At 41.1% G+C, this 20861-nt stretch overlaps 1 protein-coding gene across 2 annotated transcripts in view; it reads right to left on the bottom strand.

Annotated features, from left to right (window-relative positions):
- phactr1.L (phosphatase and actin regulator 1 L homeolog) overlaps nt 1-19919 on the bottom strand; it is a 205089-nt gene extending 185170 nt beyond the window's left edge. The window contains exons 1-2 of one of the 2 annotated variants that reach the window (XM_041566299.1): nt 19813-19919; nt 16805-16884 (exon numbers count right to left, since the gene is read on the bottom strand). In XM_041566299.1, coding sequence (XP_041422233.1) covers nt 16805-16865 — 61 coding nt within the window. In that variant the 5' untranslated portion in view covers nt 16866-16884; nt 19813-19919. The remainder of the gene's footprint in view (nt 1-16804; nt 16885-19812) is intronic. The other variant, XM_041566297.1, reaches the window with a different exon arrangement.
- Nucleotides 19920-20861: the final 942 nt, after the last annotated feature.

Below are 20861 nucleotides of genomic sequence, written 5' to 3'. Positions count from 1 at the left end.
AGTGGGCCCCTGGTGTCCCAGTTTGACACTGTTTGTACCCTTTCTTGGTACCTCTCTTAATAGTTACCCAGTTTATTGCATACCTCTTAAGCCTGCTAAAATAGAAGCAAACCCCTATTTTATATGGTCCTTTCCCCATCTTCCACTAAAAAACTCAGCCTAACTTAGGGTTCAGTCTTTTACTCATAGGGACCTCCTGCCTCAGGCTCTCCAGCAACATCTACCCCCTACATGGAGTTTCCAAAACAGTAACCTGAGTTTTATAAATGGTAATTTACACACCACTAGATTTGTTTTGCACTATTAGAAGTTATCTCAGCATTCTGTGGACTGGATAATTTTATTAAATGTAACAGGCAATATATTGTTCACAATATAAATACATACATACATAAATTGTTGCAGAAACACCTAGAAATGAAAATAGCCTGTTAAATTCATCTGCATGTTTTAAAATTCTACACCTTGTTGCAATAGTATGAATTATATGAATATACGTATAATTTCTATTTTGGGGGGCATCTCATGAATATGTGCTAGATATAAGCTTCCAGAGAACACAACAGATGAAGTTGGGCTTTGTTCAGACAGCAGACGAAAGACAACCAAACACAACACAATTGTCGGGGACAGTTATCAACATTGGGAAAATTTGCGCCATGGCAGAAACCCACAGCACTCAATTTGTGATGAACTTTTTACAGCCAGCTACAGGGAGATTATTTGTTTGGTTGTCATTGGTTATTATGCATGCACCTTTGTTAAAGTCTGTAGTTAGCCATACTAACTCAAAGGAGAATTCAACCAAAAAAACCCTACCCCCCACCCCACAAAGACACCCCTCGCTATTTTCATATTACTAAATAGAGGAACAATATTCTTCTTTAAAAAGGCCATTTCAATAATGTTTTTTCAAAATAAATTTTGGGATGAGAATAAGGCTGATCTCATTTCTCTCTCAATCAGCTCTTTAGTATCTACAGTTCCTAAAGTGTGCCAAGTGGCATCTGAAAATCCAAAGAATTTACGCATCACTACGGAATGCCCATTGGACTCAGGGCAGAAGGAGATACGGGAGAGGCTATAACAACACACTTTCTTCCCACAGCTAGAGACATACATGAAAGGATATCAGCATTGTTCTTGCATTTTACATGCAATAACCATTTAGCCCAGAAGGTGTCTCAGTTGTCTGCTTCATTGCGTGAGTGATTAGTGGCAACATTTTTAATTGTGTAAACACAATCTTAGTGGATATGTTAAAGGCGTTGAGCCTGAGAACTGAAATAACTGATAAAACAACTCCTATACATTGTTTTGTTTCGTGAATTTACCGTTACTTAAAAATGCAGCTGTGAAAATATTTTCAAAATAAAGAAGGACTGTGGGAAAAAGAATACAGTTTCGATGATATGGCAAACAGTATGTGAACTTTTCTTTTTCCATTAATACATTCATTAAATTATGTAGACTCATATTCTGATGTTTCACTAGTAATTCATTTGATGAAGATATGTGTATACTGTACCTGCTGCCCATGCAGTGGATGACTTTTTCAGAAACTAAATTGATTTTGGTTGTTGTAATGGTTAATGTTGGAAATATTATTGTGGGGCATGACTGCTGTGATGATTTATATGCCCTTTATATGAATTGCACTCATTCCTAATTAAAGGGGTCATATACCCAGAGTTAGACTGGGATGGCCGGTGGGCCAGACCTGTTCCCAATAACTGCATTAGATTCCATGACCTCCCCCCTGCGGCAATTGCAAAGAACAGATGTGCCTGCTGGTGGGATTTGGGGGATATAGGGGTGTTGTAGCTGGGGCAGGGGGTTGTGAAGGTGATGAAGAGAGGCCAGGGGGGCCGGTGGGTCCGGACCCCCCTCAGTGTCACATTGCATATTCCTTCCATAGCAGTGTCACAAGACACAAAAATATCCAATTTTCCTCCAGTGCCAACAGTTTAATGGGAGCTGTAGTCTATCAACCACAGAGGTGGATTCTTAAAGCAGCACTGCACAGTAAAAAAAAGTCCTCCACTTGTGCTAATAATAATGGATCTCACTGGAGAATCCTCTTGTATCTAAAGGGAGAAATATACACCACTTTTTCAGATAACTTTGAGTAGCCAGTTCAGACAACGGAACTTCTTAGAATTGTCTGATTTTATTTACTAAACATACTGGATCCCTCTTACTGGGTTGGTCCATATATTCTTTACAATATTACAAACACCACCACCTCATTCTCCTCAACTTGCACACAGTGAACACAGCACACAAGTAAAGGAGCTTTGACTGAACTTTTGCATTCTTCAGAATCTCACGTCCTCTCAATATAATGCAGTATTTCTCACCCTGTGGAACCAAGCGCACCCGAACCAACAGAGGTAACCTTGAGCAGCTAGAGGGATATGTGGAACTTGCCTTCCCGGTGCCAGTAATTACCTGGTTATTTAAAAATAGCCCCCTTAGGATGACAGAAATATTGTTGGGTGTGTTTCACACCCTGTGGGCCTCTATACATTGAACTTTCTTTTTACTGATATAAATCTATAGTGGAAATAGTGGAAAAGGGTTTCTAGTTTTTTGTGGGACTACAAATTTCCTTATTCCAGAAGGATGCAGTGAGCTGTAATTCATTCACAAATTGCCAAGGGCAGAAATACCTTGTTTACAAGGTGTCATTTACAGGGACCTGGGCCATACAGGAAGGCTGGCATTATATCAGTACAGATGATAATGTGAGTTGGTTGTTATAGTTCAGGAATAGCTGATGAGTCTCAGGTTGGACACTTCTGACATAAATACAAAATAGAGGTCCTTTATTATCCCAAGCACAATTTAGCAGGGGGAACTTTTAGCTCTATGTTTATATAGTGAATAAAGTACCCCCTTTTGTAAAATATAAGGATATTTTAAGTCACAGAGAAGTTCCATAAGCATATTTTACAGGTCATGGAACTCCGAGGTTACTTCAAATATCCTCATATTTTCCAACAAGGGGTATTTTATGTATTATAATACACACATTTTAGTGAGTCATGTGACAAAAATGACATAACTACTCACCGTTTATAACTGATGACATCACTAGTCACCTTTTATAAGGATATAATTTACAAGAAATTCATGGCTCCTGTGTATTATATCCTGATAATCATTTGTCCCAACATTTTATTTCACTTTATGTACAGTAGGCAAAAATTTAGACTTCTTGGGCTGTGAAAGGTTCAAATTTCTTTAATTAACAATCAGTAATGTAACTACTGTTGGCGGGGCCCAGGTGCAGGACATGCAGCCAGCCCCCCCCCCTTCCAGACGCGATCTTCGCTTCAGATTCAGCGAAGATCTGGCAGGCCCTCAATGAAGTTTTGGCACATTTGGCCAAGATCTGAGGTTCTGGCAGTCCTTGAGGGGGTTTGGGCCCCTTAATTGCACCCTTCACCCCCTCTAGTTCCGTCATTGTTATAATAGTTAATATTTCTATAGTTAATATTTCTTTATATTTCCACATCTTTTACTTTTCTATTTAAATGAGTTTTAAATGCTGGATTCAAGCTGATCAGTTAATTCAATGTATAAATATATATGTATGGCTTGACATAATGATCAGCACGTATATGTTTATATTTTACTGGATTACAAAATACTTATGATTGAAAATATTACTTCCATTTGCTAAACCACTAGGTGTCGCCCTTTATGTATATTTAAATTGTTTCTCTACGTTTGAAAGCATATTCGAGAGAGAGGACATAGTTAAAGAAGAAGTTCACCATAAAATTAGGATCATGTCGGCAGATGCATTATCAAGCAAATTTTTTACTGTTCTTCAATCGTTCGTTTCTTTGTGTTTGATTTTCATTATTTAATCCCTTGTTCCACAGTTCTTTAGTTTCGAGTGCTGGCAACAAACGTGGTTTTTGATTGACCTGCTCACTGACCCCAACAACCATTTTAAATTCCCAGTTGGAGAGAGTCAAGAATAGCAATAATCAGAAAAAGAAAACTAAATAAATACTTAAGGCCAGCTGTAAGAGACACTAAAGCTACGTTTAAGGTGCAATGCCCCATTCATTTGTGAGATATTGATTGTGACACCATGTATGCCTGCTTATGGGCAGCTGTAATAGTTTATAGACTTAGTGGTTAAAGGGCTTCATCATTGTATTGTTGCTTCCCCTTGTAAAGTGCCCCCTGAGCAGTGCCATATATTCCATATAAGCACTGAAGGGCCCATACTTTAGGCAGCTGTTTTTGGGGTGCACCCCCCTCAAAAATCCCTCAGTTATTTTTAATATTCCCTTGCCAATGGACAGTCATGGCTGAATCTACTGGTGGAACTGGAGTATCACGACTTAAAACTACTAAAGACATGTAAACATTAAAAATGATTTAAAAAAACACCTTTTCTGCTCCAAATTAAAGTTCTGTTATTCTAGTCTAAAGGGGTGACCTCTGGTGCAATGATCCTTTTTCTAGGACAAAGATTTCCTGCTATCTGTCTATGATGCCCTCTTATGTACAATGTACTCTCTTATTATTACAGGGCGAAGGAATCAGTAAAATGTTAAGAATGGTTTACTTTTGGGATAGCCATATCTTTGGATAATGGTCTTTTAGATAACTAACTCCATACCCATATATGAATATGCAACCATTTTAAATTTTAGGTTGTAGAGAGGCAATATTACTAAGACTTACTTAGATTGTAAACTCTACAGTGCAGGGACCTTCAGCTGCTTGTCTTTTTAATACTTTGCACTTAATCTTGATTGTAACTGTACTTTGTTCTTATTTGTATTTATTATTGCATTGGCCTTTTTTTATCCTAATTATATATTGTTCTGCTGTACAGGGCTACGTGCACAATTAGCACTTTATAAATGATAATATACATACATACATTCATCAGTCATTCATCAACATATCCCAAATAAGCACAAATATGGGGCATATTTATTCAAAGGCAAAATAAAACTTCCAGTAGCGACAAAGAAATGTCTTCACTTTCTATTCACTTCTATAGGATTTTTTAGGTGCAATAAACCTAACAGTACTATGACCAGGGCCGCCATCGGGAGGGACGGGGGGAGAGTTGTAGGGGGCCCTGAGGGCAAGGGGGGCCCCTGCCACACCACACTTACTTAATTATCCGGGCCCCCCTGCTTTCTGAGAGCTGCCAACTTCGGGAAGGCAGGGCGGGAGCACAGGGGGAGGTCTATTCCTTTCTTTTATTGGTCACAGAGTTTAAGTCCTGGTTGAGCTGCTCAGGGATTGGATAGCTGAGGCTTGAACTTCCCCTCCAGCTCAACCAATCATCATGCAGATTTACAGAGACTTGAAATTCTGTGACCAATAAGGGAAGAAAATGCTGTCACTGGAAGAAGATGCAGCCCCCTGTGCTCCCCTCCTCCCTTCTGTAGTTGGCAGCTCACTTAAAGCAGGTGGGCCACACTAATAAAGTAAGTGCAACATGGCAGGGCCCCCCTAAAGGTAACCCTTTGTGGTCCCTGTTGTGTGGCCCTGAGAACCAATTTTTTTTAAAACTTCTGGGGGGCAATTTTTTTTACATGGACGTCTAAGGGGGGTCCTGGCCACCAATGTTTTATAACGTGGGGGGGCCCTGGACACCAATTTTTTTTTACATGGTGGGGCCCTGACCACCAATATTTTTTTATTAACATGTGGGGCACTGTGTGGTAGTGGTGGACCTTTGGGGTGGGGAGGGCAGACTTGTGGGTGGGGCTTATGGTGGGGCCCAGGAAATTTTGTCGTATGGGGCCCTGTGATTTCTGATGGTGGCCCTGACTATGACCCCCTATAGGTGCCTCCTCCCTCTTGCAGAATTGTGATGAATGGCAGCATTGTATGTATGAGCTGGCAGATCCTGCGATCATGGGGGGCCCAGACTGTGGGTTCTGTTTCCCTTGTAGCCGATCAATAGAAATTTGTGAATTTGCTTCTTGTGATGGCAGGCGCTCAAGCAGGTGGGGATCGGGAAGCATTGAGGCCTTAAAGGAGAAGGAAAGCTACAGAGGCATTTTATTGCCAATAGATTAGCTACAATAGTGCAAGTTAGAATACTATATTTATTCTGTAGGATGTTTTACCATACCTGAGTAAAAAGCTCTAGAAGCTCTCTGTTTGTTTAGGATAGCATCTGCAGTATTAGCTTGGTGTGACCACTTCGTGCCTGAGTCTCTCCCTGCTAATTTATAGCTCTGGGCTCAGATTACAGCAGAGAATGGAGGGGGGGAGGGGAGCAAACTGAGCATGCTCACGCCCGGGGCAAGGAGGTTTAAGCTAAAGGCAGGAAGTCTGATACAAAAGCCCATGTGTACACAATAGAAGGAAAGAAATGCAGTGTTTCTTTTGACAGAGGACTCGGAGCAGCGCTACTTTCCTTCATCAAGAGTTTTTTGTGTGCAAATGCATTTGAGTCAGTGGGTGTCAAATGCATTGGAGTTTTTCTTGTGTCAAATTCTTCGAAATTGAAGGGTTTTGTTTTTTAGACATAATGTAAAAGTTTATCACAGATTCATGAACATTTTGGCACATGCAAAACCACAAATCCTGATGCAAATATATATAACTGGAGAAACTCATACCTAAAAGGAAAATCTGTCTTTTGCAATTACCACATCTTTGTGCAGGGCAGGCTTTGGGGTGGATAGCCTGGGTTGATGTATGGGAATCTCACAGACTCTGAGCTTTGGGCACATATGTATGGCCTCAAGTAGGGTAAGAACTACAGTATGATTTAGCCTCCTGTTAGCAGACTTTTAAACATGCAGTAAAAGCAACAAATGGGAAAGAGGTGATAATGAGGACTTGGTATGTAGAGTTATGTGGCTAAAGAGACCTTGGAATGCGCTAAACAATTAACAGCTTGACATAATGGAAAATAGACACTTATCGACTCCCACTATTCTCCGTCAATCTTTTCTTGCTATTAAACATTTTTTTTTATTACTGACCTTTGAAAATTTTTGGTTGTCCCGACAACCATTACTGTGGTGATTCATACCTGCAAAGCTTACTATGAATGGAGATATATGTATTTTCTCAGCGTGCACTCTTCCTTAGTCTGGAATATGATGCATACTCTGTACCTCAGCGAAAGCTCCAATTGACAACCATAATTATGCCTTCTCAAATAAATGCACTTGAAGGGATGAATAATAATAATAATTAGCTGTTCCTAATGAACTGGACCAGTTTTTACCAGCATTAGCTTAGTCTATGTCGTCACAATTGTTGAACCCCTTAGTGTAGTTTTGTACCTTTTGCAGCATTATAAAGATTTTTGGGACAATCAACAGACTTCATTCCACCACGTCTATATACCACTTATTACAAAAACAGGAATATATCTAATATAAGATACTTGTTAGAGAAGAAGGTTACATAGGGCAGTGCACCATTATGGTGGTCTATTTAGCAATCAAACTAATTTTCCCTAAACAACAAAGTTCATTGGAGTAATGATGCCTGCAAGATTCAATAACAACTGTCTCAAGGAGATGTTTGTGTTTAGTAGCAAGCATTTCTACCAATGTCCACATAGCATTTAAATACAAGTCAAACAGCTGCCATGAACCAGACTATCTTCCTTAAAGGGGGTGCCAAAAGTTAGGCACCCCAAGTGATTGTATATACTTACCTCACACCCCGGGACAGTGCTCCTAGGAGGTTCTTCCACAAGCACCACAGAGCGATCCTCTTCCCACATCTTCTTTCTTTGCGTGGGTGTTCATGCGCAGTAACGAGAAAAGCCGAGCTTTAACGAAGAAGTCGGCTATTTCGTTGTATTGCGCATGTGTCTGCCCTGGAAAATTTGAAGAAAGAAGAAGGAAGCCAATCGCTCCGTGGTGCTTTTTGGAAGAGTCCTGAGCTTGTGCAGTTTTCTCCTGATAGTAGTACTGGCCCAGGGTGTCAGGTATCTATAATCTATAATCACTTGGGGGTGCCTAACTTTTGACACCCCCAATTAAATATGCCTTTCCTTCTCCTTTAAGCATTTACATCAAATCTCACATCCCAGAGTTTATTGAATACATGTAAAAGAGAATTAAAAGAGAACTAAACCCTAAAAATTAATATGACTAAAATGCCATATTTTGCATACTGAACGTATTGCACCAGCTTAAAGTTTCAGATTCTCAATAGAAGCAATGATCCAGGACTTCAAACTTGTCAAACTTGTCACCATCTTGGAAAAGTGTCTGCAACACTCACATGTTCAGTGTGCTCTGAGCAGCTGTTGAAAAGATAATCTTAAAGGCTCCATGTAAATTAAGAAGAAAATGAGATTAACCTCTTATATAAAATGATGCTACAGGGCAGATTATTAAATTCTGATGCTAGTTGCACTGGTTACTGTGCTGCCATGTAGTAATTTATCTGTATTAATTACTTATCATCCTTAAATTGTGACATTTATATTCTATGTGTACTGTACATTGTGAGTGGGTCCCTAAACTCAGTAAGTGACAGCAGCACAGAGCATGTGCAGTGAATCAGCAGAAAAGAAGATGGGGAGCTACTGGGGCATCTTTGGAGGCACAGATCGTCCCTGCTAAAGGGCTGTGGTTGCCTTTGGCTGGTACATACGCCCAAAACATAATGTACAAAATAGCTACTTCTTTAGTTTATCTTTAGTTCTCCTTTAAAGCCTGCTGGGGAGCAACATCAACGAGGAATTCTAAAGGCAATAATCTGCAATAAAACTTTCACCAGATCTCCAAGTTTAGAGGCCTATTAAATGAAAAAAGTTTGTCCTTATTCTGCTCTTATTCTGCTGTATTTCTGTATCCCTGTTCTGTGTCCATGTGATCATTGTTGGAGGCAATAAAAATATTCCTCCTGGCACCAAGCACATAAACATTATTATGTTCCCTCTTCTGATATCTGATTACAGTGCAATATCAGCAAGCAAGCACAAAAAAGTTCTATAATAGCAATATGATTTCACATAGAGCCAATACAGATGATTCCCAGAGTGGAGTTCTATTGCATTTGCAATATGGGAGAGTTTTAGGGAAGATTTATGTAACTAAGGGGAAAGAAAGCTTTAGTATCTGGATTGGCTAAAGGCTAAAGAATGCTGGAACCTGTAGTCCATTAACAATATTTATGACTTTTTAGCTACTCAGTCATACTTACACTTTTCCCAGTTAAAATACATGCTACCAGGGATTAATGGTGAGAGCTGTAGTCCTGAAACATCTGGGTCATGTCATTAAAGCAATAAAAAAAACCTTTCCTCTGCTCTCTAGGGCCAGTAGTACAATAAATGTAAGAGGCACCTCCAATGAGGGTTATGTTTTCTCCAGCGTGGGAGGCTTCTTATTCTATGTTGTTGGAGGTATTAACTTTTTCTCCGCTGGTCTCTTTGATCATGTGTATAAGAAACGGATCCGCACACACGCTGATTAATGCAGTCAGGGAATATCCCCTTTTATTCAGCCGCCAAACATTCAACGTTTCGGGGGGAGGGGGGAGCACCCACCCTTCATCCTGATGAAGGGTGGGTGCTCCCCCCCGAAACTTTGAATGTTTGGCGGCTGAATAAAAGGGGATATTCCCCGACTGCATTAATCAGTGTGTGTGCGGATCCGTTTCTTATACACATTGGTTGCTAAGGGACCCGACCGGGTCAACGGAATGAACGCACCACCAATTGCAGGAGTGGTGAGCTACAGGTGTGCGGTAGGAGAATTACATTGTAATCTTTTTGATCATGTCACACCATGTGTTGAAAGGCAACATGGCAGTTGAGTAACTCGCCTCAGGTGGCAGCAGCCCCCAAATTATCAGGAGTAGTGTTTTGCCTCCACTGGTAACTTGGGGGCTGCTGCTGCCTGAGGTCAGTTTCTCAATTAGCCTCAACTTTTAGAGCCTAATTTCCAGTTATTAAATCGGAAATTCTAGTCTACCCTAGTGCAGAGAGCACATTAGCGCTGCCCGACCTGCTCCTGCACAAGAACGGTAAGTGCTGGGGAGCGAGGGAAGAGCGGCAAGGGTAAGAGAATCGACCCTGGGTAAAGGTTTTGGTCACCTTAACTTTTTGCAGTTACCAAAAGGGTTAATCAAGCCTAGGCCTGGGCCTGTTTACAGTTGGGATTGGGGAGCTATTTTCCTTTGAAGTGTTCACTGGCAGTTCTGTAGTTGGCCAGGGGTGCAAGGTTTCCCTACTGTTTATAACCTTGTGCCTGAGAGAGCCTGAGGCAGAGAAAAGCCTCAGGATTGGAAAAGAGTCAGTAGCGTAACCATAGAGGAAGCTTCCTCTATTGTATTAAAATCCCCTCTCCCTGCCACTATACTTTTTGAAATCGGCATGCTTGTGTGCTTCATGATCATACGCGGGAGAGGGGGCGCGACCAGCGGAGTGGGAGAGATAATGCGCACCGGGTCCCTCAAAATTTTTAACCAAGTAACTAAGGTTATCAAAGCTTTAGAAACATTTGGGCTGCAGGGACCCCATGCATGTCATATACCTAGTAGAGATGTCGCGAACTGTTCGCCGGCGAACTGTTCGCCGGCGAACTTGTTCGCGCGAACATCGGGTGTTCGCGCTCGCCGGAAGTTCGCGAACGTCGCGCGACGTTCGCCATTTTGGGTTCGCCATTGTTGGCGCTTTTTTTTGCCCTCTCACCCCAGACCAGCAGGTACATGGCAGCCAATCAGGAAGCTCTCCCCTGGACCACTCCCCTTCCCTATAAAAACCGAAGCCCTGCAGCGTTTTTTCACTCTGCCTGTGTGTGCTGAAGAGATAGTGTAGGGAGAGAGCTGCTGCCTGTTAGTGATTTCAGGGACAGTTGAAAGTTTGCTGGCTAGTAATCGTTTTGATACTGCTCTGTTATTGGAGGGACAGAAGTCTGCAGGGTTTGAGGGACATTTTAGCTTAGGTAGCTTTGCTGGCTAGTAATCTACCTTCTACTGCAGTGCTCTGTATGTAGCTGCAGTGGGCAGCTGTCCTGCTTCTGATCTCATCTGCTGACTGCTGCAATAACAGTAGTCCTTGTAAGGACTGCTTTTATTTATTTTTTTGTTGTTTTACTACTACTACTACTACTACTACTATAAGAGCCCAGTGCTATTAGTCTAGCAGTGTTGGGGAGTGGGACTGGTGTGCTAATCTGCTGCTCCTAGTAGTTCAGCAGCACCAACTTTAATTTTTTTTTTTTAATATTCATTTTTTTTTTATTTTACTTTTTTTTATTTTACTACCGCTGTAGTAGTGTATAAGTTGACCTTTTAGGCATTATTTGCCCTGTAGGCATTATTTGCACACTGTTTTCTTCAACCCGCCATCGAGCTGTGTGACCTTGTTCCCATTCTGTCTAAATATCCATAATATTACCGTCTCCAGAAAAAACACCGGAGTCACTTTTTTCAAGCAGCATTCATATATTTTACGTAATCCGTATCCACCGCTGTAGTAGTGTATACGTTGGCCTTGTAGGCATTATTTGCACACTGTTTTCTTCAACCCGCCATCGAGCTGTGTGACCTTGTTCCCATTCTGTCTAAATATCCATAATATTACCGTCTCCAGAAAAAACACCGGAGTCACTTTTTTCAAGCAGCATTCATATATTTTACGTAATCCGTATCCACCGCTGTAGTAGTGTATACGTTGGCCTTGTAGGCATTATTTGCACACTGTTTTCTTCAACCCGCCATCGAGCTGTGTGACCTTGTTCCCATTCTGTCTAAATATCCATAATATTACCGTCTCCAGAAAAAACACCGGAGTCACTTTTTTCAAGCAGCCATAATATATTTTACGTAATCCGTATCCACCGCTGTAGTAGTGTATACGTTGGCCTTGTAGGCATTATTTGCACACTGTTTTCTTCAACCCGCCATCGAGCTGTGTGACCTTGTTCCCATTCTGTCTAAATATCCATAATATTACCGTCTCCAGAAAAAACACCGGAGTCACTTTTTCAAGCAGCCATAATATATTTTACGTAATCCGTATCCACCGCTGTAGTAGTGTATACGTTGGCCTTGTAGGCATTATTTGCACACTGTTTTCTTCAACCCGCCATCGAGCTGTGTGACCTTGTTCACATTTTGTCTAAATATTGATAATATTATCGTCTCTAGAAAAACCACTTGAGTTACTTTTTTTCAAGCAGCATTCATATATTTTACGTAATCCGTATCCACCGCTGTAGTAGTGTATACGTTGACCTTGTAGGCATTATTTGCACACTGTTTTCTTCAACCCGCCATCGAGCTGTGTGACCTTGTTCACATTTTGTCTAAATATTGATAATATTATCGTCTCTAGAAAAACCACTTGAGTTACTTTTTTTCAAGCAGCATTCATATATTTTACGTAATCCGTATCCACCGCTGTAGTAGTGTATACGTTGACTTTGTAGGCATTATTTGCACAGTGTTTTCTTCAACCCGCCATCGAGCTGTGTGACCTTGTTCCCATTCTGTCTAAATATCCATAATATTACCGTCTCCAGAAAAAACACCGGAGTCACTTTTTTCAAGCAGCCATAATATATTTTACGTAATCCGTATCCACCGCTGTAGTAGTGTATACGTTGGCCTTGTAGGCATTATTTGCACACTGTTTTCTTCAACCCGCCATCGAGCTGTGTGACCTTGTTCCCATTCTGTCTAAATATCCATAATATTACCGTCTCCAGAAAAAACACCGGAGTCACTTTTTTCAAGCAGCCATAATATATTTTACGTAATCCGTATCCACCGCTGTAGTAGTGTATACGTTGGCCTTGTAGGCATTATTTGCACACTGTTTTCTTCAACCCGCCATCGAGCTGTGTGACCTTGTTCACATTTTGTCTAAATATTGATAATATTATCGTCTCTAGAAAAACCACTTGAGTTACTTTTTTTCAAGCAGCATTCATATATTTTACGTAATCCGTATCCACCGCTGTAGTAGTGTATACGTTGATCTTGTGGGCAGTATTTGCACAGTGTTTTCTTCAAACCGCCATCTAGCTGTGTGAGCTTGTTCACATTTTGTCTAAATATTGATAATATTATCGTCTCTAGAAAAACCACTTGAGTTACTTTTTTTCAAGCAGCATTCATATATTTTACGTAATCCGTATCCACCGCTGTAGTAGTGTATACGTTGACCTTGTAGGCATTATTTGCACAGTGTTTTCTTCAAACCGCCATCTAGCTGTGTGAGCTTGTTCACCTTTTGTCTAAATATTGATAATATTATCGTCTCTAGAAAAACCACTTGAGTTACTTTTTTTCAAGCAGCATTCATATATTTTACGTAATCCGTATCCACCGCTGTAGTAGTGTATACGTTGACCTTGTAGGCATTGTTTGCCCAGTTTTTTTGGCCGCAGCCACTGAAGCACAGAGGCCAGAAAAAATATGCCATATAAATGCTGAAAATACTCATTTTTTGCCATACGTTGACTCAACGTATATGGCAAAAAATTACTATTTTCAGCATTTATATGGCATATTTTTTCTGGCAACTGTGCTTCAGTGGCTGCGACCAAAAAAGCTGGGCAAACAATGCCTACAAGGTCAACGTATGGCAAAAAATGACTATTTTCAGCATTTATATGGCATATTTTTTCTGGCAACTGTGCTTCAGTGGCTGCAACCAAAAAAACTGGGCAAACAATGTCTACAAGGTCAACGTATGGCGAAAAATTACTATTTTCAGCATTTATATGGCATATTTTTCTGGCAACTGTGCTTCAGTGGCTGCGTCCAAAAAAACTGGGCAAACAATGCCTACAAGGTCAACGTATGGCAGTTGTTTAAAGAGAACAGTAGATTACTAGCCAGCAAAGCTACCTAAGCTAAAATGTCCCTCAAATCCCTGCAGACTTCTGTCCCTCCAATACAGAGCAGTATCAAGCAGATTACTAGCCAGCAAACTTACTATCATCTGTCCCTGAAATCACTAACAGCTCTCCCCCTACACTATCTCTTCCAAGCACACACAGGCAGATTTTTCAGATACATTTTTGCCCTTGATCCCCCTCTGGCATGCCACTGTCCAGGTCGTTGCACCCTTTAAACAACTTTAAAATCATTTTTCTGGCCAGAAATGTCTTTTCTAGATGTTAAAGTTCGCCTTCCCATTGAAGTCTATGGGGTTCGCGAACCGTTCGCGAACCGCTCGCATTTTTGCGCAAGTTCGCGAATATGTTCGCGAACTTTTTTTCCGACGTTCGCTACATCCCTAATACCTAGAGGATAGCATATCCTGATGTAAAAACACCCCAGGTTGCCATACATGATAGAAGCTGCCAAAGGACCAAAGGCCTGTGTATGCGGACCTCCAACGAAATTGGGAAAATGATGATCAGGTTTGAAAATCCTGTAGTGGGAATACCATATTTGCTAGTTCATACAATCCTCATCTGTATCCCTGTCATAGTGATCAAGGTGAGCATATTGGAGAAAGATACTTATTTGGTGACCATACCAAGGATCTTTCAGTGTATGGCCAGATTTAGATAGACAGGGTAGTTGGAAAGAGCAGCCTGTTCTCCACCAAGGAGATATAGTTTAGGGACTCAAGAGGGTAGGGACTGTAGGAGTTCTGTGTATTATCCCTTTTAGCACCCTTGAGACAGCCTGAAAACTTAGAGACAAGCCCTGGTGGTGTGTAAATCCCCATAGTAAATCATAAGGATGCTAGGGGCACCAAGGAGTTCAATGACCAAATATTAGCACAAGGTAATGGGATGGAACTCTAAGGTGAAGTTTTGATGTTGCCAGCCTAATCTTAACATAGAATTTAAGATTTTGAATTACATGAAAATCAGTGGAAAAGTTGCTTTTACCAAACAGCGCAGGCAGAGTGTTAAAATAATAAGCACATTATTTGTTGAACTATACATAAAGTGTCTGTTTGTGATGTGGCATAAGTAACAACACTGATGATATACCCAAACCTCCCACCATTAGTGTATCTTATGGGATTCACCTTCATTTATAACCCAGCAAAGCGGAGCAGGTGCTTCGTCTGGACAAAACAGGGAATGGTCTGGGAGGAATAGGTTGGTAAAAAAAAAACACATTTGGATTTATATTCAGTGAGGCTGACAGCTCTGGGTACCTAAATACTATTTATATGAATTTATTTTACAGCTTATTTAGTAAATTTGTGTATTATTGTTCTATAAATTGCGGGTTAGGAAGCCCAGTGTTATACTATATTTTCCCATGAGAGATTTGCTGCAGATATAGCTAACCCTCTCTATAAAACCTGCATTTCCTTTTTTTCCTATTAAGGGAGCGCGACCTTAGCGGAAATAAAAGTGTGTACTTATAAAGGAATCTCTAGAGAAGACATGGCACAGTTTATTTTTACAGTAGATGACAGTTTGCTGGCTTTGCTTCTGTTTCTGCCACTGCTGTTATTTGTGTGACATATCCAGTGCCGCCATAGAGTGAATGGATTTGATACTCCCACATATTTTACTGCGTTGAAAAACAGGAATGTGTTTCTTGGCACAGACTGTGAATTTGTTGGTATAATTACATTCTGGACAATCAGATAATTACACAAGATGACTGCTTGAGATTTCAACAGTTTTGAAGCTGCAGAGACTGTGTATATTCCAGTGACAAAAGACCCAATCAGTTAGGCATGACAATAAGGCATTTTATCTCTTTCATGCCGTAAATCATCCCCTTCAGACACTCTGGCATTTGTAAACTACAGTATAACTCAATATCTATGGTCAGCTGATGAGAGTTAGGATGGGAGTTAGTGATGTGCGGGTCGGCCTGAAGTCTTTAGCCTCTGTCCATCCCACATGAACCTTCTATTGCCCCACTTTTACCTGCGTGAGCACCTTTTTAAATACTTGCGCCGAATTGTCTGCCTCCCTTCTGTGATCGAACAGTAGGGCAGGTGGGCATGGGTATATATAGAGGGGAGCGTGCCGGGTTAGGGTCGGCTGCTCCCAGATCATGTTAGGGTCGACCCGCTCATCACTACTGGGAGTTTTAGTTCACACCTATAAAGGGGAGGCATCATATGCAGAGAGAGTTACATGATAGAGGGTTTCTGGGCAGTCAGACTGGGATGCCAGGGGCCCACCAGAAAACCTTCGACCATGGGCCCACTAGAAAACCTTAGGCAGTGGGCCCAATTTCCAAACTATTAGACCCTCTGCTATTCATATTCCAGTCTCTTAGTCAAATCAATGCATGGTTGCTTGGGTAATTTGACCCTAGCAACCAGATTGCTGAAATTGCAAACTAAAAAGCTAAATTACTCAAAAACCACAAATAATTAAAAATGAAAACCATTACCAAATTGTCTCAGAATACCAGTCTCTACATCATACTAAAATTTAACTCAAAGTTGAACATCCCCTTTAACTTTAATCATATGATCAAAAATCCATGTACCAAACAAGCAGAGCACAAAAGAAGTAAGATGGCATCCTCCCTACTGTCACTTACTGGTTGCTAAATATCTCTAACATAGGGATAAGGAGCATTGACAGCTTGGATTTTCAGAAAGACTATCTGCATTTGGATAGGATTACATTTATGTTGGTGAAAACTGTTACTTGGGGTTGAGGTGTTCTAAGAACAATGATCAGATAATTTAAGCATGCAATGGAGATTACCTGTCATATTCATATTCATTGTCAAAAATGTGAATATATTATTATTAACCCTATGCATTAAAGAAGGCCTTGCTCTGCCACTGAATTAGGAATTTACATTTCCAATGTCAATTTATTATCTCTGTGTTTATGTTTAAATGTATTCTCCTCCTGTATATAAAAAGAATTACCTTGGGCTCCTTGGCTGAATAAAAGCCTCGGTATATAGTCTGTGTCCAGAAAGTTACTCATCCTGAGGGATGTTGTCAGCCTGTTAAAAACAAGGAAAAAAACAAGTATCAAAGAAAAGCCGTTCTTGCTATTATTTTAGAGCAGAGTTTTAAAAGACGTTAGTTCGGGGCTGGCTTCAGAGATGGCTCTACTGAGGGGGCCCAAATGAGTGGAGGAGGCAGGCCCGGATTTGTGGCGAGGCCACATAGGCCCGGGCCCAGGGTAGCACATTTTTGGGGGCGGCATGCCGCCCAGCCGCTCTGTGGGGAGCCTGTGCTCCCCAGTGCTCCAGCGCTCGCACGCTGGCGCTTTTGTGCCAGCGTGTGGTAGTGCGGGCGCTAGGACCGCGTGGAGCGCACGGCCTAGGGGTGCCCGCCCTGCGAATCCGGCACTGGGTGGAGGGTTGCATAATGTGATACATTTCAGTCTAATCATTGCAGTCACTGCTGTGCACAACCCAGAGACTTCACTGCTACCAGTTTTCTCTGTTGACTTTAACTGATTTAATTTGCTAGGCTAGGCCCAGGCTCATTCATCAATGCAAAGGCAAAAGTACTGGAGGACTGATGAAAAAAGATTGCCTACCCCATAGGGTTGCCACCCAGCCATTATTTTGCTGGGCAGGCCAGTAAATTACCAGTGTAGGCCAGGACTGGTATTGCAAATTTACTGTCAATCTATTTGTGTAGTGATGTGTGGGTTAACCCATGGTGACCTGTAGGTTGACATCCAGTTGGGTGGGTTCAGGTTGAAATTTGGCCAACCATTGGGTGCAGGTCAGACTGGGGAAGTACACTCCTCCTCTGCTCCCAAAGATTCCCTGTCTTGGAACCAGAGATGCTCACAGAAGTAGTGTACAGAGCGAGAAGGCGCAGGTACGGGTTGGGTGCAGGTTCTACAGTGACAACATTTTGTGGATTAGGGTCGGGTGCAGGTTAAAGGAGAAGCAAACCCAAAAGTTTAAAAACCTCTACCCCCTTACCCTACATAGACCCCCCTCCCTCCTCCCCCCAGCCTAAGTGTTACCCCGGGCAAATGCCCCTAACTTTTTACTTACCCCTCGGAGCAGATTCAGGCATTGGAGTTCACGGGCGCAATCTTCAGCCGCTTCGGTAATCTTCAGACTGAGTACGGCATAGCGGCGCATGCTCAATTGTCGCGAAACAGAAAATTGCTCCAACTGTGCATGTGCCGCTTCGCTGGTAACACACGAAAACTCCGAAAATTTCAGAAGCACCGGTCTCATTCTGAAGATTCCGAAGAGGCTAAGGATGGCGCCGGTGAACTCCGATGAGGTCTCAGTCCGACCCTGGAGGAAATCAGTTTGAAAAATGTGAATTAATAGATTAAAATGGAGTCTATGGGAGATCATGGCCATTCTGTAATTTGCAGATTTCTGGATAATCGTTTTCCAGATAACAGTTCCCATACCTGTACTAAATTTTATAAAGATTAGTCATCTGATACTGCTGAAAATCTTCAGAGATGAACACTAGATGCATTAATGATAATGGGGCAAGTTTTTTTTTCCCGAGGCCTTCAACACAATGCTGTTAAATTGCACAAATTATCTTCCATCTGACATTTCATTGTTCAAGACAGGCACTTATGTTATAGATGAATCTCTCACTCATCTTATTTTAACTTTGTCTTCATTACTATGCGCGGCAGAAAACACATTAACATAACACTAGCACAAAAGAACAAGTGGTAAAAAAAATGACTCCCTGTAGCAACAATTGGTCTGAAATGGCAAGCTCTCCCATCTCAGAATCTACTTGAACTCACAAGCCTGGAAGGATATTTATTTTTATGTCACAAGCCCTGGAATACATTGTACAAATAGTGAGTACATTGCAGAATGGTAATTAAATAGAAGTAGAATCAATAATTTATAATTGTCCTTTGCTCTTGGTGGAATGTGTGAGGATTGATGCTCTACTGAACTGTGGAAAGAGCGGTCACAGTGCTAATGTCTGTATAGATGCTGCTGCTTTTCTAGTCATACATTGATCTGTCCATATCATCCCCCCCCATGAGTTAATCTGTTAGTGCAAGTAGTAATTCCCTAACTAATGCAGTGCCCTATGCTCTCTATTGAATTTGGATTCCAGATGAAATTATCATGCTCCAAAACAATTCAATTCAGGGATGATTTCAGCTGAATTTACATCAATACTGTGCCCTTACTCTGACAGTTTTCTATCACATTTTAAACACACACATTTAAACTTGTATGAGCAATGTGCTCAGGATAAATACAAAGTTTTGTGTTTACACACATAATTCTTTATTAGGGTCACCTGGTGGGCCCCGTTGACCCAGGACCCCTGCTCCCTGTTGGATACTGCAGGTATTCCGAACCTGCGGGGTACTGATAAGGTAAAATGTGAACGTGCGGGCAGGCTCACGCTGGAGGGGGGTCAGATTTTTCTGGAGCTTGTGTCTGGGGGGCCCACACCCCAGGGGCTTGTGATTAGGGTGGGGAGGACCTAATGTGGCAGCCCTGGTGGGCCCCATACACCCCAGTCCGACACTGTATGTGCACCACAATGTGCTGTATGTGCTGGCCTCAAAATTTGTGTGCATGCATAGCTTTTCCCCTATATGTAATAAAAGGTGCCAAGTTTGCCCAGGTTCAGTAACCTATTGCAATCGATAAGATGTTTGCTTTCTAACAGATGACCAGCAAATGTTACCTGCTGATTACTTGTTATAGGTTATTTGACTTTGCATCTTTTATTGAATTTCCTCACTGAGCAATGGGTTTTAAGAAGTCAATTACTATCCTGCAGTAACAGTATCTGCAGGGTATTTAAAGACTTGCTTAATATGCTATGCCATGGCTGTTTTTCCAAAAAGAGTCATGCATGCACCCAGTGACTAAATAACTTTTTTATACAATATTTTAAAATATCCTCTTTAATCTGACCTAATAATGAGAATTTATTATAGACAGAGTACTTACTGCCAGTAATCATATAGCGATGCCCGTGCAAAGAGGATGCTCTCCAAGGAGGCTTCTTAAATCTTTAGAATGCTGTCCAGTGTAAAAACGCTCGGTATAAAGCACAATTTAGGCTCCACGACTAGAAGTGAGATGAATAATGCAGAACATCAGGCAGACTTCCTGTGATACACCAATAAAAATGGCTAGTGGCTGTTTCCATGGCAACAGAGTGCTATAGCGTCACTACTTCAATGCCCTCCACTTAACGAGAGGGAAAATCTTTGCCCTCCCTTTAATAAAAGTAATTTAGGGTTCTGAAATGGGGATCAATTGGAATAAAGTTTACACAATTTTAAAAAGAAATGGTCCCTGTAAGTTGTATATTTGATGTATTTGTCCTTCTATTGTACAAGTATATCATCCGTTATCCGGAATTATCCAGAAAGCTCTCAATTACAGAAAGGCTGTTTCCCATAGACTCCATAAATTATTTCCTTTATCTCTGTAATAATAAAACAGTATCTTGTACTTAATCCAAACTAAGATATAATTAATCCTTATTGGAAGCAAAACCAGTCTATTGGGTCATGGGCGTACCCACTTGTACCCACATTTTGGTTTCCACACAAACCTTACAACAGCTTTTCTATAAATATATAGAGTAGTAACTGTTGCACATGTATAACATTGTAATTCTATTAGTGACACAAACTCCTTGTTTGCCAGGACAACATTAGGTATTTTCTACTTTCTTAACAAAATTACTAGCCAGAGGTATGTAGAATGTTATTCCCTCTAGAGTTCTAGTTACAACTAGATACATACAGTGAAGCCTCTTTTTTACATACCCTCATTTTAAGTATTTCCATAAGTTATACAACTTTTTGTGGTCCCACCAATATTTAATGCATAATACATTTCACTGACTTTACACTATTTTTCTGGTCCATTTTTTTACATATGGCAAGAGAATATCTTCTATTATGAAGTGTGTGTGTGTGAGAGTGTGTGTGTGTGAGAGTGTGTGTGTGAGAGAGGGAGTGTGAGAGTGTGTGTGTGTGAGGAAG

Source organism: Xenopus laevis, chromosome 6L (assembly GCF_017654675.1).
Source record: "Xenopus laevis strain J_2021 chromosome 6L, Xenopus_laevis_v10.1, whole genome shotgun sequence".
Taxonomy (NCBI): Eukaryota; Metazoa; Chordata; class Amphibia; order Anura; family Pipidae; genus Xenopus; species Xenopus laevis.
This window is presented reverse-complemented; position numbering and strand designations above follow the sequence as displayed.